The sequence below is a fragment of the Calidris pugnax genome, unplaced genomic scaffold (genome assembly GCF_001431845.1).
Source record: "Calidris pugnax isolate Ruff unplaced genomic scaffold, ASM143184v1 scaffold8, whole genome shotgun sequence".
NCBI classification, from domain to species: Eukaryota; Metazoa; Chordata; class Aves; order Charadriiformes; family Scolopacidae; genus Calidris; species Calidris pugnax.
Window position 1 is genome coordinate 19420522 of NW_015090830.1, and position 27118 is coordinate 19447639.

A 27118-nucleotide genomic window follows, 5' to 3' on the forward strand; every position below is an offset into this window, starting at 1 on the left:
TCTGTGCTGCAATCACACTATAATTGCAGAGCAGGGGTACTCTATGCTACCTTGTTGCAAATTTCTTTAATTAAGGTACATAGCCTCATTTTTCATTAAGATGTGGAGAGCAATACCTGTTGGTGGCTCAGCTTTCCAGTTTTTGACCTAGTATTACGTAGGAATTCATGGAAATGCTGTGCTGCAGTTCAGAGGGAAGAACAAGAGGAATGTATTTTCTTCATTTTTTCAATATTCTGGTCAGCTATCCGAGTTTCTCCCTAACCTGCTGTACAATACTTCTCAAGTGTGACAAGAAAAGCAATTATGTAGAAAGGGGATGAAAATGTGAGTCTTTCCAAAAGGCTATAACAGCGCATTGACACGGTGGAGTTCTGCTTTGCTGTTTATTAGCTGGGCAGTTGAGGGTGATAATATTTTTCTTAAGGGTGTCTACAGTCTCATTTTCTTTACACTCCGTTTTCTTCGATTTTTTTCAAATACACACCTTTTGTTATATTTGTCAAGACTTCTCGCTTTATCTCCTCTTCATGTATTCGTCTTCCAGGGTTGCTTTGCTTGGCCTGTGATTTCAGTTCTGTTGGTTGTCTTTGGATCTAGCTTGAAGTTTAGTTCTTTCCCTAGGAAGGCAGCTTCTTTGATTTTTTTCAGTCCTTCTATATGAAAAAATTACAGGCCATCTGCTCTTGGATTAGATTTCTGATTTCTTCAGTTCCTTCTGCTAGTTATGGTAGAAGTGTTCAGATTTTATTTCTCTGCCTTTCGCTGTGTCTGCTGAATTCTTGGCTGTATGCTGAATTTCTAAGTTGTGTTACTGTATTGTGATCTTCTTTGCTTAATGTGGTTTGCAGTATTTTTATTAGCTCCTGCAATTCTATATTTGCATATTTGACTTTGCATCCGTTTTCCTACTGAGTCTGTCCTCTGGCAGTTTACGTACAGTTATGAACAGTGTAAATCCAGGGTTTTCTTACGGCTGATTTCAGCTTCTTCCCCAGTTTTACTTTCTTTCACCATCAGTAAGGAAGAGAGAATTCAATTTTTATGCATAATTACCAGGCATGGCAACTGTTATACCTCCTAAACTCTTCTGGTTAATAACTGGGGATTTGAAGTTTGATCCTGTGTTGTCAAAGGAACATGTTTATTTTTATTGTGTGATGTCATAGACTTGCCTGTCACCAACGAAGATTTACCATGCTCCTAGTCCAGTGCTTCTAACTGGAGATGGACCGGTGTCCTGAGTTGATCTGAATTTGACTAGAAGCAAGATGCGCTAATATCATCTTCTCTATGCTTTAAGTAGTCATAATCTAAAATAAATTCAGTTGTACTTAAAAGACTGGAAATAAAATTAAGAGGGTTTATTATTATTATTTTGGCCTCTTTTTCCTATTATTTTATTTGTCTTAATTATAGATTAACACATTTTAAGTCTAGAAGGATCATTTCTTTGCCTCGCATGTTGGCCACTGTCTGCAGAACAGCTGCTGTTAATGCTTTGTTAATGCTGATGTAGGAGGTGATGAGCCAAGCTGTTCCAACTTGTCTGTACCTCACTTCTCCACCTCTCTAATGATACTAGTTGTAAGGATACTGAGTATTTTGAGTTAGTCCTCCGGTGGGACATCAATGCTGAGTATTGTTCCTGTTTTAGTAGTTTGTCTCATACCACATGCTACAGGAGTTCTCCAAAATATTCATGCACTGAAAGGGATTTATTTGGTCAACTACTCTATCAGAACCTGATTTGGAGAGGTATTTGCAATATTATTTTTTTTTTAAATCAAGCTTAACTTTTAATACCCACACATACTTTCCCTGCTGATGTTCACTTATTTTGTAATCTCATAGAATACGAGCGCTAGGCTACGGTCAGAACAAGAAATGTCATGTGTGGACATCACAGACAAAAAGGGACATTTCTGAGTCAGTAATCTGAGTCAGATTTTGTACATGGTACTGTTATAGGAAAACCCAGGCTGAGATTAGAGAGACACAAAACTTCTGTAAGGAACTTTAAATTTCCAAGATTCAAAACTCCATTGGAATGTTTTTTCTTCCCTCTGGCTTCAAGGGACTTAGGAGTGTTGGAAGCCAAGCAAAATTCATATTTAGCACTGAATAAAGCCAGTTATTTCAAACAAGCTACGTTTTGGCATTGATCAAACCCCAAGCTCACAGCAGCGATGCCGGGTGTCATGCCACAGCTATTGGAACAATCCCAAAATTAATGGAGCTCTGTGTGAACTGACACATCTACATTTTCCTCAGCTCTGTCTGAGACTTTCATCTACAGCGGCATTTATTTTCTTAAAAGTGCCCTCTTCAGTCTGTGGATTTCAGGAGTGGATTCAGCCCTAATTTTATGCATCTTTATCTCAGCTACTCACCCTTAGCTTTCTTTTACGGTCAGTAGACTAACAGGCACTTCCAAGGTGCAGTTCAGACTGGTTTAGATGTTTACATTAGGCTGAGGTCAATGATAACCAAGAATTGCTCTTAATAAACAAGGAGGCAGAAGTAAAAATGTGTATCAGGTGAATCCTACTCTATTTGATTATCAAGAAAGTCTACATAGTTGAAAGAATTTCAATATGATGTAACATGTTTTGATACATAATCCATCACACCTGAAAATCTCTCCTTCCTTACAAGTCTAAAGGAAATGTTGATGGTTGTTTATCTTAACACTGTCCAAAGCAATTGGCTTTAATTATTCAGATCTGAATTATTAGCAAAGCAAATTTCTGCCTATTGAATCCAAATATAATTGGTACACCAGAAAGCTCCTGCTCTAAGCTCCGTTCCTATAACGACCTTTGCTTCCTAAAATCATAATGAAAATTGTAGTGGCCTTTGAAAGGAAGAATTCAGTGAAAGCAACTCGCAGTGCTTTTTAAGACGAATGCCAAGGGCAACCTCAGAAGGAAACGAGGTTAAGATTCAACTGGCTAGCACAGACTGGGGTTTGGTTTCAATTGACAGATGAGCAGAAAGGGCAGGACTTGTTTATTTAGTCTGTCCCTTGGTTTAAGCAGCAACATGATGAGTTATGCAAAGGTTTATTCTCATATAGATGCAGGTTGGAAGAGTCCATCTGAGATGTTTTGGTCTTGGAGGAAAGGCTGGGAAGGACAGAGAGGTTACAAGTCCTGACTACGTAAATGCCTCTCTGGTTGGCTAATGGAGCAGCAGAAGCACTTGGCCCAGAAGCAGTGGTGAGCTTCACCTTCTCAGCTGGAGGAGCATCCCACAATCACTGCCATCATGGAGCGCAACAGCTTATTAAAGGAATAAAGACAAAACTGCACTTGATTTCCAGAACAGAGGGGCAGGAAGTCCTCCTAACCCTGTCAAGGCTTTACTGATCTTAATGGGTTTGCCACAGAGAAAATCTCTGCTTGAAAAGCGGAGGGGTGCTGCTCCTGAGGGACGAGTTCAAAAACACCAGCTCAGAAACATTAATAAAAACATTTCCCACTGTTTCTTCATCAGATCTTAAAAGAAACAGCGTACTGCAGAGCACACTGGCAAAATCTGTACACTTACAGCATAAAATACACACGTTCTCATTTCTATAAACTAGTAACTGAGAGTTGCTTGGAGAATGGATGAATTTGTTAAGATAACTAGTTTCTGGCATAAGTAGACCCCATAAAGAGGGCTTAATGCTTATTTCTAATCTCCTGGAAGATTGTACAAATGAAAAAAAATGAGGTTAATCACCAAGGAAAATCACCAATGAAGTAATACATCTTTTGTTAAATATTAATTATATTTCATTTTTCCCCATCACTGAATTTACAAGGTTCACATGAATCAAGGATTAATTCAGAGGTTTTTATTTATCCTCTGCTGTGAATGGATCCCTTCTCAGTGGAGAGTGAATGAATTTATTTTGTATCAGCTTTCTGCTTGAAAATAAAATCCTTCGTAAAAGAACTGGCAATTTTTGCCAGAGAAATCCAGACCAAGTGAAACATTTCATTGTTCAGGCTGTTAGATCCTAACGAGTTCTGCATCTAAGCACTCGTGTTTTTTTTCCATCTGATCCAGCAGTAGCATAGCAGTTCATGCACTTAAATGTACGAGACTTGTTTGGGGGGAAGATTTGTATTAAAGGAGGGCAGCATGTTCCGTAGTTTTAGTATAACATCTGTTATTATCATTCAGTGCTGCTCTTAGCCCAGCATGCCCTTCCTCTAAATATCTTATTAATTAAACTGGCTTAGTAGGAAAATAATTAATACTTTAAGTCCTGTACCTACTTAGAAAGGATTTAGAAACTGAAAAAATTGTTTTAGTCTGAGCTTCAAACTGGAGGGTTGTGGGGTTTTTTTCTTTCTTGAGCAGAAGCAGATTACAACTAAAAGGGAGTATCTGAAAAGCCTGTGTATACACAGTCTTCCATAAATACCTATTCTACCTTTGAAATTGTGCTAGACTGCAAAAATAGTCCATGACTCTGAGAAGTCTTGGTCAATACTTGAGTGTCTTCCCCAGCAACGGTTTTGAGAGAGGCGCTCCTGCATTTCTTAAAAATGTCCTGCTAGCCCGGCTTAGCACTTGATCCTCCAGAAGTCTTATCTCCAAGCCCCCAAATTACTGTGTTTCTTAGCGCTACTTTAATAATGTGATGGGACTTCCTAGCTATGAAGTTGGTAGTAATGTTGCTACCTTACATAGCCAGCTGTTGACCAGGCAGGAGGGTGAGATGGTGAACCCAGGTGGGTGCCAGTGAATTTGTGTGTAAAATGTGGATCTGTTACTTAGCTATTTAAGATGAAGTACTGAAAAAGCAGTATTTGTCCATGTCTTTGTTTTGTGAGCAGAGCTGCTGTTTATATGCAGAAACTGCTGCTTTGCTGAGGTTTCACCCAACTTGGTTTCCCACTGAATAACAAGCTCGGACACACTGAGTGCTCTTCACTGTTCACACTAACAGAAAATTATACTTTCTCAGAACTATTGGAAAAGTTGTTGGGTGCCAACGAGTTGCTCTTTAAAGTTAGTCAGGGTTTTAACAATTTCTTTGATGGAAGAAAGCTCAGGAGTTAGCTGTTGCTTGTTTGGGCTTTTTTTGGAGGGGGTGAGGGCAGCATTAAGGAGGAAGGGGGGAAAGGTTTAAATACTGTTCCAGAACAGTATTTAACAGGGCCCCTCCAGCACGGGGAAAAGGCAGGTTGGGGAGCAGTCTGCAACATGACTCCAGAGTCTGATTGTTGGGCATTTCTTTTCAAAATCCTATTAGAAAGTTAGAAATTGAAGCCTCATTGAAAGTCAGTGAGGTGCCTGAAGAGCTTCATCAAATGGGGCTAAAGCACTCTGGAAAATGCTGTGGCTGTTATGTCAACAGCCTCAAAAATAAAACTGTACTATTTTATTTAGGTCACTGGCTAATGGGTACGGGGTCTTGTGCCTTAGCGAAGGGACCTGCCATTAATTCTGATGAATGCTGAAGTTGAGGGCGTGTTTAGGGGAGACCAGGGGTTTTATTAGCTACTGGCTGTACCTACTGACCTTCTCTGTCCTGAAGAATGCATGTTCAAAACTGATTCTAAAAATGGGGTAACCTAAATTTATCCTATGGGAAAAGGTGAAGCAGAGCCAGCCCTGTATGTACCAAACTGTACATATCTGACAGCAAATAAGTTGCAGTGACTGCAGTGTGTCAGTATAAGCATAGCTAATTCACCAAGTATACTGTGCCCCTGGGGAGCAGCCAACGTGCAGCAGTGCCAGAGAAGGTTACATCCTCCTGTTTTCAGGGAGGGAGAGAGGGTTTCAGAGCCTTCATATCTGACAGCAAATAAGTTGCAGTGACTGCAGTGTGTCAGTATAAGCATAGCTAATTCACCAAGTATACCGTGCCCCTGGGGAGCAGCCAAAGTGCAGCAGTGCCAGAGAAGGTTACATCCTCCTGTTTTCAGGGAGGGAGAGAGGGTTTCAGAGCCTCTTTTTTTTTTTTGCTTTAAATCTGCCTTGGGCAGACAGAAGATGCTGAGTCCCAGTTCGTTTGTGTGTGCGTGCGTCTGTGCTGGGCCTGATAGGGGAGCATATGGCAGCAGCCATTCGCCCTTGACTGTGCCTCGTTTTTTGGCAGGCAGAGGCTTGTTCCTCGCAGAGCGCCCCGCAGTCGCAGCCGCTCCTGCACATCACTTCTTGCGCCCTCTTGGTTGCTGCCTTTCAGCTCTTTGCCTGAATGCGTGTCCTTTGTGGTGTTTTGGTTAATTGGACGTTGTTTTAATTACTGCTGAACTAAACAAACACGGAATTTCTATCTGTCCTTTTGCTGCCCCAGTGACCGCAGTCTCCAAGCAGGCAATACAGGAGATGTTCAGATCCAGTGTAAATTGCAGTGGCTCTCGTGGAGTTCCCCTCATTTACACCTTTTTAGGGGACAACAGCCCTCCAGGGAGGGGAAGGCTCCGTTAAGCAGCTCCTATTTTGCACTATTCCCAACGCCTTGCTCTGCTCTCACTGGTGTTAGTGGGAAACAAGCCTTGGCTTCAGGGCAGCAGAGGTGCCAGTCCTCTGCCATGGCATGGGGACAGTTCTTTCATTGGTGTGATCCTTCACATTGCCACCTTTCTTAGCTTCCCCCTCCAGTTTCTGCACTAATTGCCCTTTTCTCCCTTCCCTGTCTCTAATTCTCAACAGCAATGCTTTGGTCATGTGTCAATATTAAGCAATGGGAGTGCAGGCATGCCCTCAGATCAGTCAGTCTATAACCATTTCTGTCAATAACGGCCATGCTACAGCAGCAGGCAGATTGTCTGGACTGCCAGTAGCCTTTATTTTGAGATGCTAATTTGCCAATGACTTGCAGAGGAGAAAAAGCATTATTTAAATGCCTTATAAGGCACAGAGCCTTATAAAACAGTCACTTCCCTTCTTTGCTATTTACATTGACCCTTCTCCTTTGCTTACAGCTTTGGAAAGAAAAATATCGATGAGGCAAAGCAGAGAGGAGCTTATAAAACGAGGAGTGCTGAAAGAAATTTTTGATAAAGGTAAGTGTTCTTTTCACAATATTAAGTTGACATCCCATATAGTTTTATGGCTAGATATTACATTATTGTAACATTAAGAACTGGGAATACATTCCTGAATTGCAGGACTGTGCAGAATAAGGTCTCCAGACATCTCTTTTGATTTCACTGTGGGCTGGCCCTCGCTGTTGGATACGTGTGATAGTTATCTAGCAAATAAAACTGAAAGCTAATCAGAAATACAAAGCCGTAGAAATATAAATCACAGCATCATGCAGGAGTCGCTCGCTGCAAACCAGCGAGGCATCCAGACTGCGAGGAGATGGGGTGGGTCCGTGCCTGCCTGTGTTGTCGTTGGCTGGTTGAGTCACTCTGGGATTTTCTGTTATGGAAAAGGGAAACATTTAAAGGTTTTGGATACTGGCAAGCACAGAACAGTGCTCATTCCCTTGGAACAGCTCAGAAGACATAATAATAATACCTTGTTCAGGATAATTAATTTGTTGAGTTGCTAATGTATTATTTATGCAAAACGCCATTGTTTTACAAACACCATTGTTTTACAAACACCATTGTTTTACACTGGTAATGCAATACATATTTGACATTATTACATATGTGTCAGACTTTAACCAGAGCTCTGGTAATGCAATACATATTTGACATCTATTACGTATGTGTCAGTCTTTAACCAGAGCTTTTATTTGTTTTGCTGCTTCCCTTGTCAATAAGTAAGGCAATGAATTCAGCAAAATATATGAAGACATTCCAAAGTTGCCTCTTAATTTCAATAGAATTTATGCATGTGCTTTAAAGCCCCATTAATTCAAAATCTAAGTGTCTTTATACTGGTATAAAACCTGTTAGAAGTCAATGTACGTTACAAACTTCCACAGTTACTGAAAGAGGGTAGATTTAGATTAGATATCAGGAAGAAATTGTTTACTGTGAGGGAGCTGAGGCACCGGAACAGATGGACCAGAGAACCTGTGGATCCCCCATCCCTGGAGGTGTTCAAGGCCAGGCTGGATGGGGCCTTGAGCAACCTGCTCTAGTGGGAGGTGTCCCTGCCCAGGGGAACTAGATGATCTCTAAGGTCCCTTCCAACCCAACCCATTCTATGATATTTGAGGTAGGGTCTACCTCATGAAGTCTGGAGCGTTTAAATCTGCTACCTGCCTTTTCAGTCTGGCTTATTGGGAATTTAAAAATTTACTAACCTGAACAGTTTATTTTTGTAAGTGAAAAAAATACAAAACATTGCAAAACCAGAGAAATATGCTGCTTGTCATTAAGTTCTACAGTTGTTACCCATTGTGCATTTTAGTTGCTGCTAGTCCTTTAGATCTAACATTGGCTGAGCCCTCACTATGGCCTGTTGCCTTGGAAGTCATCCTAGATGCAACTTCAGGGTAGAACCAACACCTGATGAAAGGTTTGCTCTTCTCACTGCCTTGGGTTGTCCACATTTTGGAGTGTGACTCAGATCAGATACATGGCCATGAGGCAGGCATCCTGCGGCCAGCGAGGCACAGTCCAGGCTGTCACACCAAGTGTGTCATAGCCCAGGAGAGGCCAGGGCATAGCTCTCTGTTCTGTGCCCTGGCCAGCTCAGAAGTCAGCCTTCAGTCACACCTCCATGCAGGCTGTGCCCTCCTTCACCCCTCACATTCACAGGCATGCCTCACATTCCACACATAGCTCCTTTCTGACCCACCCCTGCACACACCTGAAGGCATGCCCCGGAAAAAACCTTTTCTGTGCAGCCAGACCCTGCCCTCCATCCACATTGACACCTGGGGAGATTCCTCCTGCTTCGCTAGCAAAGCACTACACCTTTCTCCATTCGTCAAATAATCCTCTAGTATGTAATCTTCTATGTCATCTTGTGAAGCAGATGCTAAGCTGTCTGAATGTCCTCGTCTGAAAAAAGAAATGAATTCCTCTTTATAGTCATTTTTCACCTTCTCATGCTAGAAAAAGCTGGTATGAAATACCTGCTGCTGCTTCCTATTTTCAGTGCAAAAAGCAGAGACATCAGACTTTTTCACTGTCAGTTGCCACTGAAAGGGAAACTATACTGCAAAACAGCTGGTCTACTATTCAGTATCCTACATTATTTCCTGCTGGTTGCAAACACAGGAAGCTAAGAATTTGTACCCCTCCTTGAAAGAATGAGAAGAAAGTAGTGATACACAAGTATTGTGGCAGTGATAAGTAGCTTTGATGATATAAGGATATGAGTAAGGCAAGATTTGTAGAGCAAAAGCAGTATTTCCTTCAGTGGTATAATAATCCGAGAGTACTTCTAGTACAGGATATTGTATCTCACTGCAAATCTTAAGTGGAAGTAACATTTTCCTTGTAATTCCCATTAGGGAATCTCTAATCCTTCAAGGAAACACAGCAGACTTTAGCAATTCATAGCAGAAGGCTTCATTTGATGATGGTAGCACCTTCCATGCCAAGAGGCATCTTGCACAGTCAATAGGTGTAGCCGTAATGTTAAATCTTTTTGTCTCCCTTTCCTAAGAGGACAACAAAGCAGACAGAATCAGCCTGTGAATGAGTAATTTTGCCACCTTCTTTCTTAAAAAAAAATCTGTACAGATCAAAGGAAACTTAATATGGATTAAACTGACCCAAGAACAAAAATTCTGGAGCTTGCCCTGTGCTTAGTATCGGGCTTATTGTATCTTTTATTTTGAAGAAAAGCGGAATTAGGGAGTTTGTTCACCTGCTGTATAAAAATGACACTCTGACCTGTTTGCTTCAGGATTTGTTGGCTTTTCAGAGGACGTTGTGTCATCCAGCAGGTGAAAGTTAGCAGAGCGCAGTAAGGCACGGTGTTCACACATGGGAGAGTTGCTGCAGTCCAGCTGCTATATTTGGGAAACAAGAAATGCTTTTATCACTTCAGTGACCCCCACAGTTAAACTAGTCAAGCAAAACCCCTCCAGACTGAACTGCAGAGAGCTCTTTTCTTGGCAAGGGCCAGACTCATAACCAAATCAGGTTTTGTCATCTCCCATTTCCAGGGTTCTGTGACTTGAGTCTTCTGACAGTGTAGGCAAAGGTGTTGCAATTTTTTCAAATACTGTGTGCTTTTGGAAAAATAGTAAGTTGAAGAAGTATCTGATGAGGCACCCGCTGTTCTAATAGTTTGTGGGCGGCCAGTGCCAAGAGGTTAAAAATACAGCTTCCACCTGCAACTCAGAACATACCACAGCATGGAGAAGAACTCACACTTTTGCTAAACCATTGCTCCCACACACAGATAAACAGCTTTGATTTTTCATATTAAGGTGTAACCATCCCAAAAGCATCTGTCTTTAGAATTTCCCACTGTTGCATGGTGCCAGTCAAAGAATTAAATCTACTTGTAGTATTTCGATGCCTCTTCTTTTATCTGAACATAGATGAGATTACCTGTAGTGTTGTGGTTTGACCCCAGCTGGCAACCAAGCACCACACAGCCGCTCACTCCCTCCCCTCCATGGTGGGATGAGGGAGAGAATCAGAAGGGTAAAAATGAGGAAACTTGCTGGTTAGATGAAGACAAAGTAAAGCAAAAGCTGTGGATGCAAGCAAAGCAAAACAAGGAATTCATTCCCTGCTTCCCATCGGCAGGCAGGTGTTATGCCATCTCCAGGAAAGCGGGGCTCCATCACGCGTAATGGTTATTTAGGAAGATAAATGCCATAACTCCAAACATTCCCCCCTTCCTTCTTCTTCCCCCAGCTTTGTATACTGAGCGGGATGTCATATGGTATGGAATATCCCTTGGGTCAGCTGTCCTGGCTGTGTGTCCCCCTCTCCCAACCTTTTGTGCACTCCCAGCCTACTCACTGATGGGACGGTGTGAGGAGCTGAAAAAGCCTTGACTGCTCAGCAACAACCAAAAATATGAGTGTTTTATCCACACTGTTCTCATCCCGAATTCCAAATACAGCACTGTACCAGCTTCCAGTAAGACGGTCAACTCTATCCCAGCCAAAACCATGACTCTAGTGAGAAATTTCTGAATATGAGTGTGAACTGATTGCTTGTTACAGAGATGATGGTGCAATGGTTCTGCAAGGAAGCATGGGCAGTCATCATCTTTTATACTTTTATGGTTTTGTACTCTCTATCTAATCAAAATTATGGATTTAGACCCAAATTTCAGGTTACCTAAATCCTGACAGGACGTGGAAAGGGGGCACTTATGTGTTAATGCAGGTTTTGTGGCAGTATGTGTGCGTAAGTTTGAAGAAGCGGCTTTGGTGATTGCTGAAAGGATTTAGCTCCTCCAGAAATAGGGAGGACATCCAAGCATCAGCCTATCTCAAGCTCCACAGGTTCCCCCAAAATCGGGGGTCTGCTTAGAGACTGAGGATCCTAGCCCCTGTGCTAAGGTAGCCACCAAGGCTAGGAAACAGTCCTGGGGACAGGTCTTGACCACGTGCAAGAACACTCAGTTTTCCATCCCCTAGCCCATGGCGGCCATTGCAGAGAAGGACATGAATTTTTTTCTGCTTTCCTAGCTTTTGCCATCAAGAATCCTTCTCTGGACAGTATTATTTGAGAGCAGGCAAGTACCGAAGGAGACAACCCAAAGTGGAAGATAACTCAGGATTTCAAACTCTCATCATTTTGACTTCCTTAGCCATTTGCCTGTGGAAGGAGCTCATGAGCGTGGTGCTTTTCAGACATGGAAGAAATTCCCTAGTCCAAAATGTTCAGAATGAAAAGACACAGTGAGAGGGTAGGCAGAGCTCCAATGTAAAGAAACAACAAAGGAGCACTCTGTACCAGGCAGCATGATGTACTGTGGGCTGCTTCACACCAGGCAATTTTTGAAAATGTACCTGCAAGTGGAAATGGCAGGTGAGTTCAGGAGTACAAACCATGCCTAGGGGACACATATTTTGAACATACCATCTGTGCATTTCTGGGCCTTTACCCCATGCTGTTATTTTCACATGCTAAGGTAAATCAAAGTGTCTGGGTAGAGTCCTCTGCATCAGAGACTTTCCTCTGAGGTCCCATTTCTTCAGTGACTTGGGGTGTCTGGAGCCTCCTGCATAACAGAAGAGCAGCCTTCGTGTGCTCCTGTTGCTGCAGAGGTCAAGGTGCCTTCTCTGGTCCCATCCAGACCAAGTTGATTCAAACTCAGCTGGCATTATCAAGCTCATGCATTTAGGGAAGTTCATTCTCCCCTGAGCAGCAACAGGCTCTGTGAAAACACAGCAAAGGACTTAGCAAATGTGAGAACAAAAGATTAGATATGTTATCACTCTGCAAAATTAACTTTAAACTCATAGGCAGTTCCTGAAGACTAATCACTTCATCTGTGTATATGTAATAATTGCATTGCCAGGATTCTTTTCATTTGTCTAACCAACATAGATTTTAGTACTTTAAAAATAGTTAGTAATTTGCCTCTTCTATCTGGTTGTCAAGCATGTCTCTGATCCTGGATTAATCCACACTAAGATATTCTTCATTCTACGAATTATTTCATCTGCATCTTTGATCTGTTTGCTGTACTTGAGCAGCTCCCCATGTAGTTCTCCTCTAAGTGAGATCAGATTTAGGGTGTGTATTTCAGTCATGATTCTGTGTCATGTCTGATGATTTCAGTCAAATCCAAGGACAAGTTTTAGAGTCTAAATGAATATTGTACATATTCAGAATTAAAAGAGTTTATGCTGTCAGTACAGAGGGCTCTCGTGCTTGTTATTATGACAAAAAGTAAAAGCCAAAATTTTCTCACATTTTACTTTTTCGCAATTGCAAACCTTCAGCAGGTCGTTTGAATGCTATCTTCTTCAATCAGACTGAATATACCTTGAGAAGTGCAAAGTGCACTTAGGACAGTAAGATTTCAAGGTGCTCAGCATGTTACGATAGGCATCCCGCTTCATTAAAAATGTGTAGACATGCCTCCCAAAAATAATTGTTACTGGTTTTATCATGCATATTTTTTGTCTGCTCACAGTTACAAACTAATTTAGTCCTGCACTGAATTAATGAATGTTGCTGAACACAATCACTGCCTTTCATTCAAGAAACAGTTGTTCTGCATAAGAAACAGTTACGCTCTTTCATGAAACCAGGTGTCTGAGACAACAGCAGCCCCTATCCCAAACGCGTGTAAAAGTCTGTGTTTATAAAAGGGAGGCAGAGCAACCACAGAATACATAGCATTTCCACCCAAACAGCTAAGTCAAAAAACATTCATACTGGCTGAGCTGTTGTTTGATTTTTGCTGCCTAGGGAAATAAATGGGTTTGTATTGAATGACCGTAGCAGTTAAAAGGAGATTGTGCTGCAAACAGTTGGCCAAAACCTTTGGTTTTGATTAATGTTGCCACCTTTTAGCCAGCTCAGTTGATTGCTCTGAAAGATGTGGGTCAGGTTTCAGTCTAGTATGATGTGGCTGTGTACCATAATAGCTTTCCAGGTCTTCAAAAAGCCTCCAACAAAAACAAGAAAGTCAAGACCTTGGTATTTCTAATAATCCCAAAATAAGCAGAAGACCATCTTCACACACTGTGGAGAAGCTTTAAAAGGCAGAAACATAATTCTGAGTACTTACCAGCTAATGTACTCTCAGACTTGTTAATTGCTGTTTCCTGATGCTTAAGTGAAACTTAATTTTTTTTTTCTTGTTTCAGTATTGTTTTCCGGGGTATTTTGCACATATAAGACCTGTGAGGGGAAAACGTCCATTCACTTGAATAATGTAATCTCCGCTCAGTACATTGAGCAGTAATATAGCTAATCAAAAGTACCCAAAAATCAAGAACCAGATCTTGAAATCCTGAGTTTGACTTAAAAGAATAATTTAAATGCATAGTAAAATTAAGCTCCATTTATTTGCCTGCTGGGTTTTAGCCTTACAGGTCACATTCTGGTTATATTTTCAAGCTTCCACTCATAACCATAGAGGCTGAACACTTTCCTTTATAAAATTGTAATTGAGATATCCATGTAGTCATTGCCTCCAGGTACCAGAGTGCTGTGCATAACAAGTTCTGAGATAAAAATCATGCGGGTTGACACCATAGAGAATGATCTGATCCCTCACTTCTGTTCTTTATTATTTCTAATGTGAAGTGGCATTTGATAGGAAAGAAACTACCAGCTGCTGTTAAAGAAATTTTGCTCAGAGGAGATATTATTAATAACTTTAAGAACAGGCTTTCTAAACGGAATCTGCTATCTACCAGTATCAAGACCTTGCACCAAAAAAAAAAAAACTATTCTCTCCCTTACTTAAAATTTGGATGCTGGGAGCTGAAATGTTTTTATTTGTGTGCAAAACAGGGCCATACTTCTGTGATTTTGCATGTGTCCCTTATAGCATAAAAATTGGTTTAAGGGAAAAGAATAATTGTTGTTATTATTAAAATATCATAAATTATATACTGCGTATGTTAGTATTCTTTAAGAAAGCTCCATAGCTTCAGTTCCAGTCCATTCTCCTTCCTGACTTCCCAGCTTCAACAGAAACAGAGAGAAAGCAGATTTTGTGGCCCCATGAGAGGATGGTCAGGAACCATCCAGCATAGACCATGGATCGTAATGACCATCCTAGGGTAAGCAAAAGATCAACACAGATATTGGACAGATCTTTCTCCAATCTTAATAACCCCTTAAGGCAAGTAGAATGCTATGAGACTTCTGTGAAACTGTTGTGGACAGAATATCACAATCAGACATCTCCAAAAACTGCTCTGCACAAGTACTATTTTTGAGATACAAACCATATTGATTTGATCCTTATTGGTCTGATGTCGGTTCAGGTTCCTCATTTGCAAGCAAGCTAATGGAGATAGCAGATTTCATTTTAAATTATTTCTGCATCATATTTATGTGTCTTGTTTTGTCATTCTGCTTTCCTCCAACTATGAACAGATGGGGAACTTTCCATACCAAATGAAGAAGGAGCTTTGGAGAACGGGCAGCCTCTGGGCTCTGGGCAAGTGCTGAGCTCCAGCCAGGTATCCCTGCCAGCGCTAGCAGAACTGGAGTCAGGTCCAGCACCTGGGGAACCCTGCTCATACGAGGTGCTCCCAACCACAGAGATCATGGACGGGACAGGTAACATCTTGTTTATATTATGACGTAGGTACTCTAAGCAGTTTGAAACAACTTTTTGATTTCTAACATTTGGTGTCCAGCCCCGAGAAATCCTTGTCAAAGACAAAAACCTTCCAGTGAAGAAGGAGGTGACAGCACAGATATTGTCACTGGATGCTCCATGAGAAATTTTGACTGACTTGGCATAGAAGACAACTTCTACACCAGTAACCTCTTCCTGAATAAGGCGAAGTCCCTGCACTTTGTGGACGTTTAAGAGTAGATTTCTAACTGTCTTGCTACGTCTCAGCTGTGCCAATGAGTTCTAGAGCAGAGAGCTCCTAACATTTTTAAACCCTAGGGTACAATGTCATGCTGTTTAGCTGCCGCATGGTGTTGGATGATGTTCCTACCACGCATGTTTCAGTAGCTAACACAGCCCTAGTAGCTAACACTAGCCTCACCCTAGGTGAGGCTCTCTGCACTGCTTCCCCAGCCCATGCAAGGAGACAGCAGCACTGTGCATCTCCTCTTTCTGCATCACTTAATGCTGAGAGTTGTGGACGAAGGTCGAGTGAGGAGAAGCAACTGGTAGAAGTGTTCATCTGTGATCCTGCACAACTGTGCGGCCTCTTTGAAATGGAGTAGGCCTCCTGAGGTGCTTTTGCATATATAGGATGAGTTTAGAGACCACCTGCTAGCATATGTGGTCCTGAGCAAGCTGTGGTGACAGACCGTGTGAGACGTGACATTTTCAGGCTCTTGATTTGTGTTCAAGACGTGGGAACATGTCCCAGCCTGGCATTAAGGGAGCTGGCTTCTGACAGAGGTAATGGGAAATTCGGCTGTCGTGTAGATGTGTGTTACTCCTGCTCTTTCTCTTTTTCTCTCTTTCTTTCTCTCCTCCTTTCCATGTTATATGATGTTTGAGTGAGATCTATTAGTCGTTCTTAACCTGCACTGCTGGGCTGCTGTTCTTGTCTTACTGCGCCTGTATCCGCTGCTGCTTTGCTCGTAACGTTGTTGCGTCTATGATGTGGTTGTGTCCTCCAGTGTCTGAAGAGAGCCCCACATCCAATGAATCCGGCGTCCTCCTCTCCCAAGATCCTACAGCTAAGCCAGTCCTGCTACTTCCCCCCAAAAAATCTGCCGCATTCCCTGGAGACCATGAGGACACCCCAGTGAAACAGTTGTCCCTCCTCAAACAGCCCCCTGCCCTGCCTCCTAAACCTATTGCCAGGATTGCCAGCCATTTAACTGGTAAGTAGGTGTTCCTGGACCCTCAGCACCACCGTTTCCCTTACAGGAAAAACCCACCCTTACAGCAAGGTTCCCAGTGTCCTTCCTCCTTCTGTAACGGTGTTTGCCCGTGTTGTTGTGTGCAGTGGTAATGTATCTGTGTTGTAACCTAGGGCAGGGATCACGGGGCATTTTCAGGCTATAACTTCATTAGGGTTGCTTCAGGGCACTTCCCCTCTCAGCTGTGATTACCTAAGACCACTGCTGCGTTTCCCGACCCTCCTCACTCCTATTCATCAAGACTGACCATCACCACAAAAATGTCAGGATGTGCTTTGATAGGAAAGGAAATATCAGAAAAATACTAGGATATCTTTAAAAGCCTTTAATGAGAAAGGAGGTGAGGGTTGAGGGGAAAGGGAGATTTTTGGTTTCTCCATTTGCCCTTTGTTGCTTCTCCCCTCAACTGCCATCTGGGCAGGTTCTCCCTGCACACACCCTGTATTTTTCCATGTGTTTGTCTTTTACTTGGCCCCCTGATCCTTAGACAGGCCATTCTGTCCCATGGCTTCTTGCCATTTTGCTTCCCTACTCCCACTCCCTGCCTCACAGCTCCCCCTTTCCACCCCTGCTCTGACTGCTCCCCTCCCACTGGTGAGTTCTGCTGGTGATGGGCAGCTCCAGTTCCCAGTGACCAGGATTTGGGTGTCCTGCAGCTTATGCTGCAGTTTATCTCTCACTGCATGGCAGCTAGCAACAGTGGACAATACAGGCTCCTTTTTTTTGTGTTCCAGATGTTTTCACAAGTGTCCAGGCTCTTTGGGATTCAAAGCTCTAGGTACATGTGGAAAGAGGATTGGTGGGTCTGCTCTCTCCAGTCTCTCATTTAGACCACCAAAGCAAAAGATGGCTATGCTTAACACAGACCAAAAAAGGTTCCCTAAATGCTTTCCTGCACCTTTTGAGCAGTCTGCTTGTAATTTCAGCTGCTGCCCAAGAGGCAGAACCTCAAAATCCTGAGTTCAGGACAAGGTGGGGTGCATCTCTTTACTGGGGCAGCTACCTGTCTTCTCACTGGGTCAATCTTCTTGTGTTAACACTGCCCTGATCTTTTCAGGGCTGATGTGAGAAATGCTCAGACCCCATTAGTACATTCTAGAGGTTTGTTTTTTTTTCCTGACGGTTAATACTCGTTTTATTTGGGTTAAGATCTATATCAGGAAAGAGCTCATTAGGAAAGGGCATGTTCTGGTTTTCCCTCATATCTCTACGTAGTCTTTTCATGTTTCTGTTCGGATGACCACACATTTTTGTTCTGTATAGTTTTGTTCATTTTATGTGAAATCTCTTTACTTTCTCTCTTGCCAAAGTCTACACATAATGCTTAATATTTTGCCTTATACTACAAACTGAATGGGCAGTTCTGCAGCCTGCAAAGCAGTATTAATGGCTTCAGGTGAGGACAAAACCAGCTTCCTATGATCTCCCATAACACTCTGTCCCAATTACAAGAAGCTGCTCAGAAATGAGGCCAACATGGAAGAAATAAAAAAATATCAGAATAGCATAGGAAAAAACTCAGGTTCTAAAGGTCCTTCATTCATAAGCCTTTCTTATAAGAGACAACAAAAGAATCAAAGGATGAGGATTTCTGATGGGGTTTATTTTGCAGCTGGAGATTTTGTGCAAAGTAGAATCAGACTCAAGCTATCAGCAAAAGTCAATTGCTTGATGGTGACAACTTTCCAATGAAAGTGAAACAGAACTGTGACTTCTCTTACTTTGCGGTGGCCTTTAGCGGTCTCATCCAGTCGTAAATAAACTCTTGTATGTGCACATAGACAAATTTTTGTACGTGTATATACAGAACCCTCAGGGGAAAGGAACAGAGATTCACATTTAGTCACAGGGCCCAAATTTAACTGACAGTTATTCCTGGTAGAACTGAAAGCCTCATTTATACATACCTTATAAATAACAATATAAACTTATTCTTAAGGGTCTATTTACTTTGGTCTAAAGGATATATGTGTTGTTCAGTGCCTTGTGTTCTCCACTGGTAATTATTTTAGCCGTGTATAATCTTTGGAAAGGAGCAATCAATCCTAATGAAGCATCCTCATCAGTGAGAAGTAGAATTAATGCTATTCTTTTACTAATTACTCCAGAGACATCTTCAGCTTGTGTGTGAAAAAACAAGTAAAATCTGAATTCTGGCATTTGAGGTGAAGACTCTTCTGTTCTTGTTGCATACCCATTTTTCTACTGAAGATTTTGTGAGAAGGTTGAAGGACAAATTAAAACATACTGGGCTTGGCTAATGGAGAGTGACAATGGTTTAATGGTCTGGTAGCTCTGTTCAAGATGACTGCAAGGGGAGATGTGATCTTGTGAAGGGTTCAGGTACACATCTGAAAATGCAGAAGCGCCTCAACTTCTGTCTTAAGATATATATATGCATATGTTTATTTAATAGAAACATGTTTTATACAAACATGCATTACAAAAACGCTACAGGTGTGGTCAGCAGAAAAAAAAAAAAAAAGGAGAAATATTTTAAATACAAAACTTGAGGAAAGAAAAGCTTCCTTTGAGTCTGACCACCATCTTGTTCTTGCTGTGAACTTATCCTGATGTTCTTCCATAAAGGCACGAAGACTGACTTACAGGGTTTGGCAAAGGACATAATACAGGTTTTAGAAATGGAAAGGAAACATTCCTCGTCTCTGAAAGCATTTGTGAACCATCTCAAACATCTATCTGCCTGTGCCAAGACAAAGATTGTCCGTCCCTTTGATAGGAAATGCACATAAAAGAACAGGCCTAAAATAAACATGTAAGAGCGCATATAATTTTGGGAAGAATGAAAAGAAAAAATCTGTTTTAAAGGTGACAAGAAGAGAAAACTACCACTAGCAAATATAAATAACATAACCTTGGCATGCTTCTCAAGGCTGAGGTACTGTGGGGATGGGGCAGTGCAGGGAAGGGTACAGAGCCAAGAGAGGACTGCAGGTTATCCAGGAGGAGTGGTGCCACTGCTTCTGCAGAAGATGCTCGGTGCTTTGCCTCACACCATCTCCCATGCTCTTGATGATGATGCCTCCACAGGAAACATCCCTACCACAGCACTGGGTCTGGAAGTGCCCATGCAGCCCTAGAAGACAAGCAACCCTAGGAGAAAAACATGATCCTTAAGTGTTTTGATACTGTTGTTCCACAGCTCTGCGTTTGCTGTTGGCCAGTCACCTCCTGGTAGGCCTTCTACTGGTTTTCAGATATGTTTATTATTAGACAACGTTCATAGAAAGAATTTCTTTCATCTCCAATATCTATATGCAGAATCCAGGCATTTAGAAGAACACTTGCAGCCACCTTCATTGAAAATGTAGGAGGAGCTGAAATAGTCACCTGGGACCAAATGTAATTGGAATGCTGGGGTAAAGTCCCCAGATTATCATAAAATGTTGAATGGCCAAAAGTGACAAGAAGACTGGTCATATCTGATTTGATATGACAACATAGTGGTGTAAACCTCCTTTTGATCTTGATTCATTACGCTGTTCTTACCAGCACAGATAATGTTTTCTGAAATTAATTAGATATTTTCCATTCAAACAACTGAATCACCAGTAACCAATGAAGTACCCTAAAACATCAGAGAATAAAATATATGCCAGTAAGCTGGGACCTCAGCAACACCTAATTGTATTTGAGCTCAAATTTAGCCTAATATTATGGTAGGGTGTAGCCTTGATCGTATCTGACCACTCAACTATTGTATGTAAGCTTTGCAAAACCTTTTGCATTCTCTTGCTTTCTTCATTCAAGATTTTGAGGAGAGAAATAGCACATTTTTAGTCCTGAGATTGTGCTTTCTAGTTATGTCTCTGTAGAGTAAGAACTAACTCATAATTAGAGGCAAACATTTAATAGGGTAGAAAGCGTTGAGAGACCCCAAAAGTTATTTTTGATAATGCAGACAAGCCCAGGATGAGGTTTGAGAACATGGATGCCTGGTGTCCTGCTGCATTGCCACAACACAGCTGGTTGTTAGTTACAGCATTATAAAAGTATTTACAACTACAATTTATCCAGTAAATATTCTCTGCAGTATTTTACAGCACAACAGTCACATGTGTTTCAGAAGGCTCCTCTGTAGATGAGCCCAAGACATTATTCACAAGCGTCCTCCTCTGTGACGTTACCTCCTGCTGCCTGCTCTGGCAGGCTACATTCATGAAGACAGTTTGCATTCATCTGGGGGCAATGGACAATCCTCTTTTCACTGTGCGCCTGAGGGGGAAGCAGCAGAGCAAAAGCACCTGTCCTTCACCAGCAGTCCTAAGTTCTATGCACAGGAATTCATGCAGAGCTGTTCTTTTCAACCTTTAGGCTAAGCGTTCTTGGTTTGTATTCTCCAAATTCAACTTGAACCTTGGATCCGAACATGGAGCAGAAGAACAGCAAAGAATATCAGTCTTAAACCTTCCCTGAAGATATGGCTGCAGATCTTACCATAGTCAGCAGGAGATGCATGGCAGATCTTTCAGAACAGTTTTTAACTTGTCTTCATGAATATACTCAAAAATCTCATTGAAAGAAAGAGAGAGGCTCCCACTGTTCAGACACAAGTGATTCCCCGAGAGAAGACCTCAAAATGTAAAAGCTTCTTGTCCAAATGCTACAAGCAAATAATCAGGCACATCACCTCATTTCCACTGCGGAGCTCCTGTCAATAGGCAACGCTGAGTTTTGCACATGTTTTTGCACATTACTTTGCAGAATTAATTACTTGGATGGAATTTAAAGAGTAAGTCATTAACTTTATGATGAGTTGTATTACTTGTATATAGTACAGCAAAGGTCATAGTATAAGGTTCTTCAGGTGGGAAGGAACCTCAGCAAGCCTTTAGTTCAACCTCCCACTCAAAGCAGGGCCAGCTATGGGATCAGACTAGGTTACTCAGGGCTTTGTCCAGCTGAGTCTCAAAAACCTCAAAGGATGCCAACTGCACAACCTGTCTGGGCAGCCATTTGGCTCTTCTCATGGGGGAAAATGTTTCCCTTATAGTCCATTCCAGAACCTCCCCCTCCACCATGCACAATTGTGAAGAGCCTGGCTCCACCTTATTGATAATCTCCTCATAGGTACGGGAGGGCTGCTGTTAGGTTCCCCCCAGCAAGCTGTCTTTTCTCCAAGCTGACCAAGCCCTGGTCCCTCAGTTTCTCCTCACAGGAGAAACTTCAGAGTTGGTCCAGCCTTCAACCCTCATAGTGGCCCTCTGTTCAACTCATTCTAGGCTTTTAATGTCTTTCCTGGGGTGCCCAAAGCTTGATGCAGTAATGTAGATACAGTCCAAGGAGTGCTGAATAGAAGGGGAGTAATCACTTGATCTCCTGTCTGTTGTTCTCATACAGCCCAGGAGGCTGTTGACTTCCTTGCTATTGGGATACAATGCTGGCTCCTGTTTGGCATCACAAGGAGTCAAGAAAGAGCTTTTCTCCCCCTGGCAGGATAGCAAACATAGCCAGCTCTGCCACAAGCCCAGGATTCCCAGGCGTGCCCTCTTACTGCATGCAGTAGTTGTGCTGGGGGAGGATGTGAGGATTTTAATGAGCTTTTCTAGCAGCCCCGCTGGAGCAATATTTGTTACCAGAACTTCCTAACATTCTGTTTGCAACAGGTGTATGTGCAACATGTGCTGACCAACTCTCCAGCCATGTTCAGTAGCTGGGAAGCATCATATTTGGTGTAGTTAGTGTAGAGCTCCAAACACATCAGAAGAACCACACGTGGACGTTCTGTGCCGAGAATAAAAGTTTATTTCTCTGTCTCCTGAAAAAAACAAGAGGAAATGCAGCAACTATAGATATTAACAAAATTATGTATATGGAAGGGGTAAGACGTGGCTTCTTTATCATAGGTCTCATCTGCAGCAAATATTGTGGCATCCGCAACAAGCTTTTAAGTAATTTATTGTCATCAGCAATGGGAAGGTTTCTATTTCTAACATCCCTTTCATCAATTCTGGCAGTTATTATTTAACTATGCACACTGCTGAGTGGTCACAACCCTGCTGGGAACCAACATCTTTGAAAATTGCTCATTTTTCTCTTGAGAATGAAGAGCCTTAGCCAAAAGAGATTAATCAGACTTGCACACCTGGCTTCACACAGTTTGCTTCTCTGCTGTCACGTGAGTGCTTTGTGCAATGATTTAAGACTCTGGTAATGTTCCACTGAGAAGATGCATATCACGGACTCCATGTTCGTATTTCCACTGTCCAGCTTCATATTCTTCTAGAGATGTCCATGCTTGATGGATATACCATGCTGGAGACGATAACTGTTTACATCCCTGGTTCATACATCACATACGTTGTGAAATTAAAACAAACAGCTGAAAGAATTACAAAACACAGTCATCTCACTCTTACATGCAGGGACAAGTTGTTCTCTCATTTACTCCAGATGATGGTAGCGCAGTTTCCAACAGTGTGCCTGGAGCCCATGGATTTGAGCAAGGCCCCGTTTGTTCAGCACACTCACTGATCTGACCATGTCTTTATTACTGATGTCAGTGAAGATATACTGGTACATTTCCAAGCAAATGGATCAAACTCTCCTCCTGTTGGAGTCATTCTCCTTTCAGCCATTTTTTTTAACAAAATAGAATTCTCCTGAAGGTGAAGGGCAGAAAAGTAGATTTAATGCCTCTGGTTCATTTTCAAGGCTCTATTGAGGTATTAGGATCATATTCATACAGGCTCAAGGACTTGCATGAAATACAGTCCGTCTGAATGAAGCCTTACATTAAAAATACTGGACAAGATTTCTGGCAGGTGTCCAACGGAGTCACCCAGCGTTGATACCAATGAAAACATGTTGATGTGAAGAATTTCTTTAAATTTAAGGGGAAACTAAACCTTTGTTGTGAAGAGTGGAAACTAGAGTATGAACATCTGGTTCATGATGGAGTATGTGGTTACTTGGGGTAGTTAAGCCGGACTTGTTCTCCCATGCAACTGGAAAGCTGCAGTGCCTCTGTCACAACTCTACTAGGTGAATGTTTGCATGAGAAAGGAAAAGAAATTTTCACTATATTTTAGAAGAAAGATGGATTCCTGTTTGCTTTATACCTGAATCAATTGGCAGCACTCCCAAAATACAATATTGCTCTAATCTTCAGGATCACAGAAGGCAGCAAACCTAGTTGATACTCCCAGTTATTATTTTGTCAGAAGCAAGGGGTTCCTGCAGAATTACCAAACTGACCTCTTTGAATTAACTATTATGGAGGACTTCTCTGCATTGGTGGGACATCCAGGTGCACACACTGTCAGGTGAAGATGTTAATTGAGATACAGCAGAAGAGGATCTAAAACCAACAGTCAAACCTGCACTTTTCAAAATGGAAGCTCAGATCTCAGTGCAGTCTTTGTAATTCAGGACTAGCTCTAGAAGTGAAATTGCCTGGAGCACAAATGCATGAAAGCACTTTGTTACTACAAATCCCGTAGGAGCCTTATTCTTAGGGCTGTATACAATTTAGTCTTTTTGTTATTTACCTTTTATTGAGGATGGTGTGTTCTTTTATGCAGGATACAAAGAGGAAATATCCACAGATAACGTCTATGTAAGAAAAAAACAGTAACTTGGAGACCTTCTGTGCTTGAATAAAAAATCCTGGAAGTATTTTTTTCCTGCTGTACAGAAGGCAATCTGCTTTAGAGGACAGGGCAGTGCCCTGTGGTTTGGCAATCCCATGAGTTAGATTTCAGCCTTGGTAGAGCCGTCAGAAGAATTTTTGCCTTCAAGAGCCATGTCAAGTGGGTATGATACTGCACTGAAACCCAAACGACTCGACTTGTGCTCTCTGTAACTCTCCCACTCTGCAATGTGGAGAGACCACTTTCCCTCCATGCCTCTGTTTCATCTGTGCACAGCCTTTGCCTCTCCTATGTCTTTAGCCTACAAGCCCTTTGAAGAAAGGGAAGACTTGCTGTCATCTTGTTGTTCCTAGCGTAGTAAAAAAAATAGTGCCAGGTGAATATTGTGGATGCTGTGAAGCTACTACTAGCTTTAAAAAAAATGTAATGTCATATGTGAGCTTGGCTCCATGCGTGGTCTTTTTCCACATTGCTGTCCTTAACCAGTTTCCAGAAGTATTAGTCCTTGGAAGTCCTAGTATCAACCTTGTGCACCCTGGCTGGTAAATATGGATACTAATACAGGCAATACCCAGAACAGGCCAGGGGGGAGGAAGGAATAAAAGGAGCAAGGAGAAGGATAGTTAATGCTAAAAAGAACCATCTGGAAAAGGACTTTAGAAATCTGATATCACTCAGGAGGGTGATGACCTTTGAAATCTGGAGGGCAACATCCTTTCTCAGCTTTCTCAGGTCAAAAGGATGAGGAGAAGGCTGAGTTGGTGAATGCCTTTTTTGCCTCAGTCTTTAGTAATGGAATAGGGTGTCCCCTGAGCCAGCAGATAAGGGCAGGGAACAGAATGAAGCCCCTGTAATCCAAAGGGAAGCGGTGAGGGACCTGCTCCAGCACTTAGACACAAACAAGTCTATGGGCCCAGCTGGGATCCACCCGAGGGTACTGAGGGAGCTGGCGGAAGTGCTTGCGGAGCCACTCTCCATCATTTACCGGCAGTCCTGGCAAACTGGGGAGGTCCCAGCCGACTGGCGTCTGGCAAATGTGATGCCCATCCACAAGAAGGGCCGGAAGGATGATCCGGGGAGCTACAGGCCTGTCAGTCTGACCTCGGTGCCTGGGAAGGTCATGGAACAGATCATCCTGAGTGCCATTATGCAGCACACGAAGGACGCCCAGGTGATCAGGCCCAGCCAGCACGGGTTCATGAGGGGCAGGTCCTGCTTAACAAACCTGATCTCCTTCTATGACAAAGTGACCCGCTTGCTGGATGAAGGAAAGGCTGTGGATGTTGTTTACCCGGATTTTAGCAAGGCCTTTGATACAGTCTCCCACAGTATTCTTCTGGAGAAACTGGCTGCTCATGGCTTAGGTGGGTGTACTCTGCACTGGGTTACAAACTGGCTGGAGGGCCGGGCCCAGAGAGTGGTGGTAAATGGAGTCAAATCCAGTTGGTGGCCAGTCACGAGTGGTGTCCCACAGGGCTCAGTACTGGGACCTGTTCTCTTTAACATCTTTATCAATGATCTGGACGAGGGGATCGAGTGCACCCTCAGTAAGTTTGCAGATGACACCAAGCTGGGTGGTAGTGTCGACCTGCTGGAGGGTAGAAAGACTTTGCAGAGGGATTTGGACAGGCTGGATCGATGGGCTGAGACCAACAGGGTGAGTTTCAATAAGGCCAAGTGCCGGGTCCTGCACTTGGGTCACACCAACCCCCTGCAGTGCTACAGGCTTGGGGAAGAGTGGCCGGAGAGCTGCCTGGCAGAAAAGGACCTGGGGGTGTTGGTCGACCAGGTGGCCAAGAAGGCCAATGGTATCCTGGCCTGTATCAGGAACAGCGTGGTGAGTAGGACCCGAGAGGTGATCATCCCCCTGTACTCGGCACTGGTGAGGCCTCACCTTCAGTGTTGGGTCTAGTTTTGGGCCCCCTTACCACAAAAAAGACATTGAGGTGCTGGAGTGGGTCCAGAGAAGGGCAATGAAGCTGGTGAGGGGGCTGGAGAGTAAGTCTTATGAGGAGAGGCTGAGGGAGCTGGGGTTGTTCAGTCTGGAGAAGAGGAGGCTGAGGCGAGACCTTATCGCGCTCTATAACTACCTGAAGGGGGGGTGTAGAGAAGCGGGGATCGGTCTCATCTCCCAAGTCCCAGGAGATAGGACAAGGGGAAATGGCCTCAAGTTGCACCAGGGGAGGTTTAGATTGGATATTAGGAAACATTTATTCACCGAAAGGGTCATCCAGCATTGGAATAGGCTGTCCAGGGAGGTGGTTGAGGCACCGTCCCTGGAGGTGTTCAAAAGATGGGTTGACATGATCCTCAGGAATATGGTTTAGTGATTTTTATTTCTTATTTATTTTTTTTGTCAGAGTTAGGTTGATGGTTGGACTAGATGATCTTTAAGATCCCTTCCAACCTAGACGATTCTGTGCTCTTAGTATAGGTGGTGGCCGTTTTCCACCATTTTGGAAACTACAAGCCCTCCCATTAACTTTTTTTCCGTTCTGAAAACATTTCACAGTGCAACTCCAAAAATCTCAATCCTGCAGTTGAGTCCTGGCAGACAGAACAGATCTGATTGTGGACCTTTCATTGATTTCCCATAGAAGTCAGGGGAATCTTTGCCTGGCAGATTAACTATGTGATTCAAGGAATATGCCTAGTGTTAAAAAGGTTAAAATTCAGTGTATGAGTCCAGAGAAAAGTGCCCACCAAGAAGTTTGTAAAAGAATACATCAACCCTAACAATCTTCTGCCCATTACCATTTTCTCCTCCTGCGTCCTTTGTTTTTCCAGACCACTGCTATTTAGTATTCAAACCCTATTTCTTTTCTCTCTCGCCCTGTAATGTGATTTTTTAACACCAGATGTTTTGCCCATTACAAAGCTGTAAGAAATGTGGCTTGTAGTGATTGCACTGCAATGACTGAGAAGGATCAGGAGTCCCTGAGCTTTTGCTCCAGCAGTGATGGTGGTGAGTCATCCTGTAACTTCAGACACCGAATTGCTCTTCCCCCTGTTTGCGTGCTTGTTGAGCGGGAGACATCACGCTTACCTCACAGGGCTGTTCTGGAGGATTAGAGCTTTGGAGCGTCAAAGTGCGCCACAAGCCTTGTTAAGCATTGCTTAACGTGTTTATTAAGGGGCATG

General features: G+C 42.8%; 1 protein-coding gene across 5 annotated transcripts in view; it reads left to right on the forward strand.

Annotated features, from left to right (window-relative positions):
• Positions 1-27118, forward strand: part of LOC106887409 (phosphatase and actin regulator 1) — a 179964-nt gene that overhangs the window by 90171 nt on the left and 62675 nt on the right. For 4 of the 5 annotated variants that reach the window (XM_014940906.1, XM_014940902.1, XM_014940903.1 and 1 more), the window contains exons 3-5: positions 6936-7016; positions 14901-15086; positions 16119-16325. In XM_014940906.1, coding sequence (XP_014796392.1) covers positions 6936-7016; positions 14901-15086; positions 16119-16325 — 474 coding nt within the window. The remainder of the gene's footprint in view (positions 1-6935; positions 7017-14900; positions 15087-16118; positions 16326-27118) is intronic. The other variant, XM_014940907.1, reaches the window with a different exon arrangement.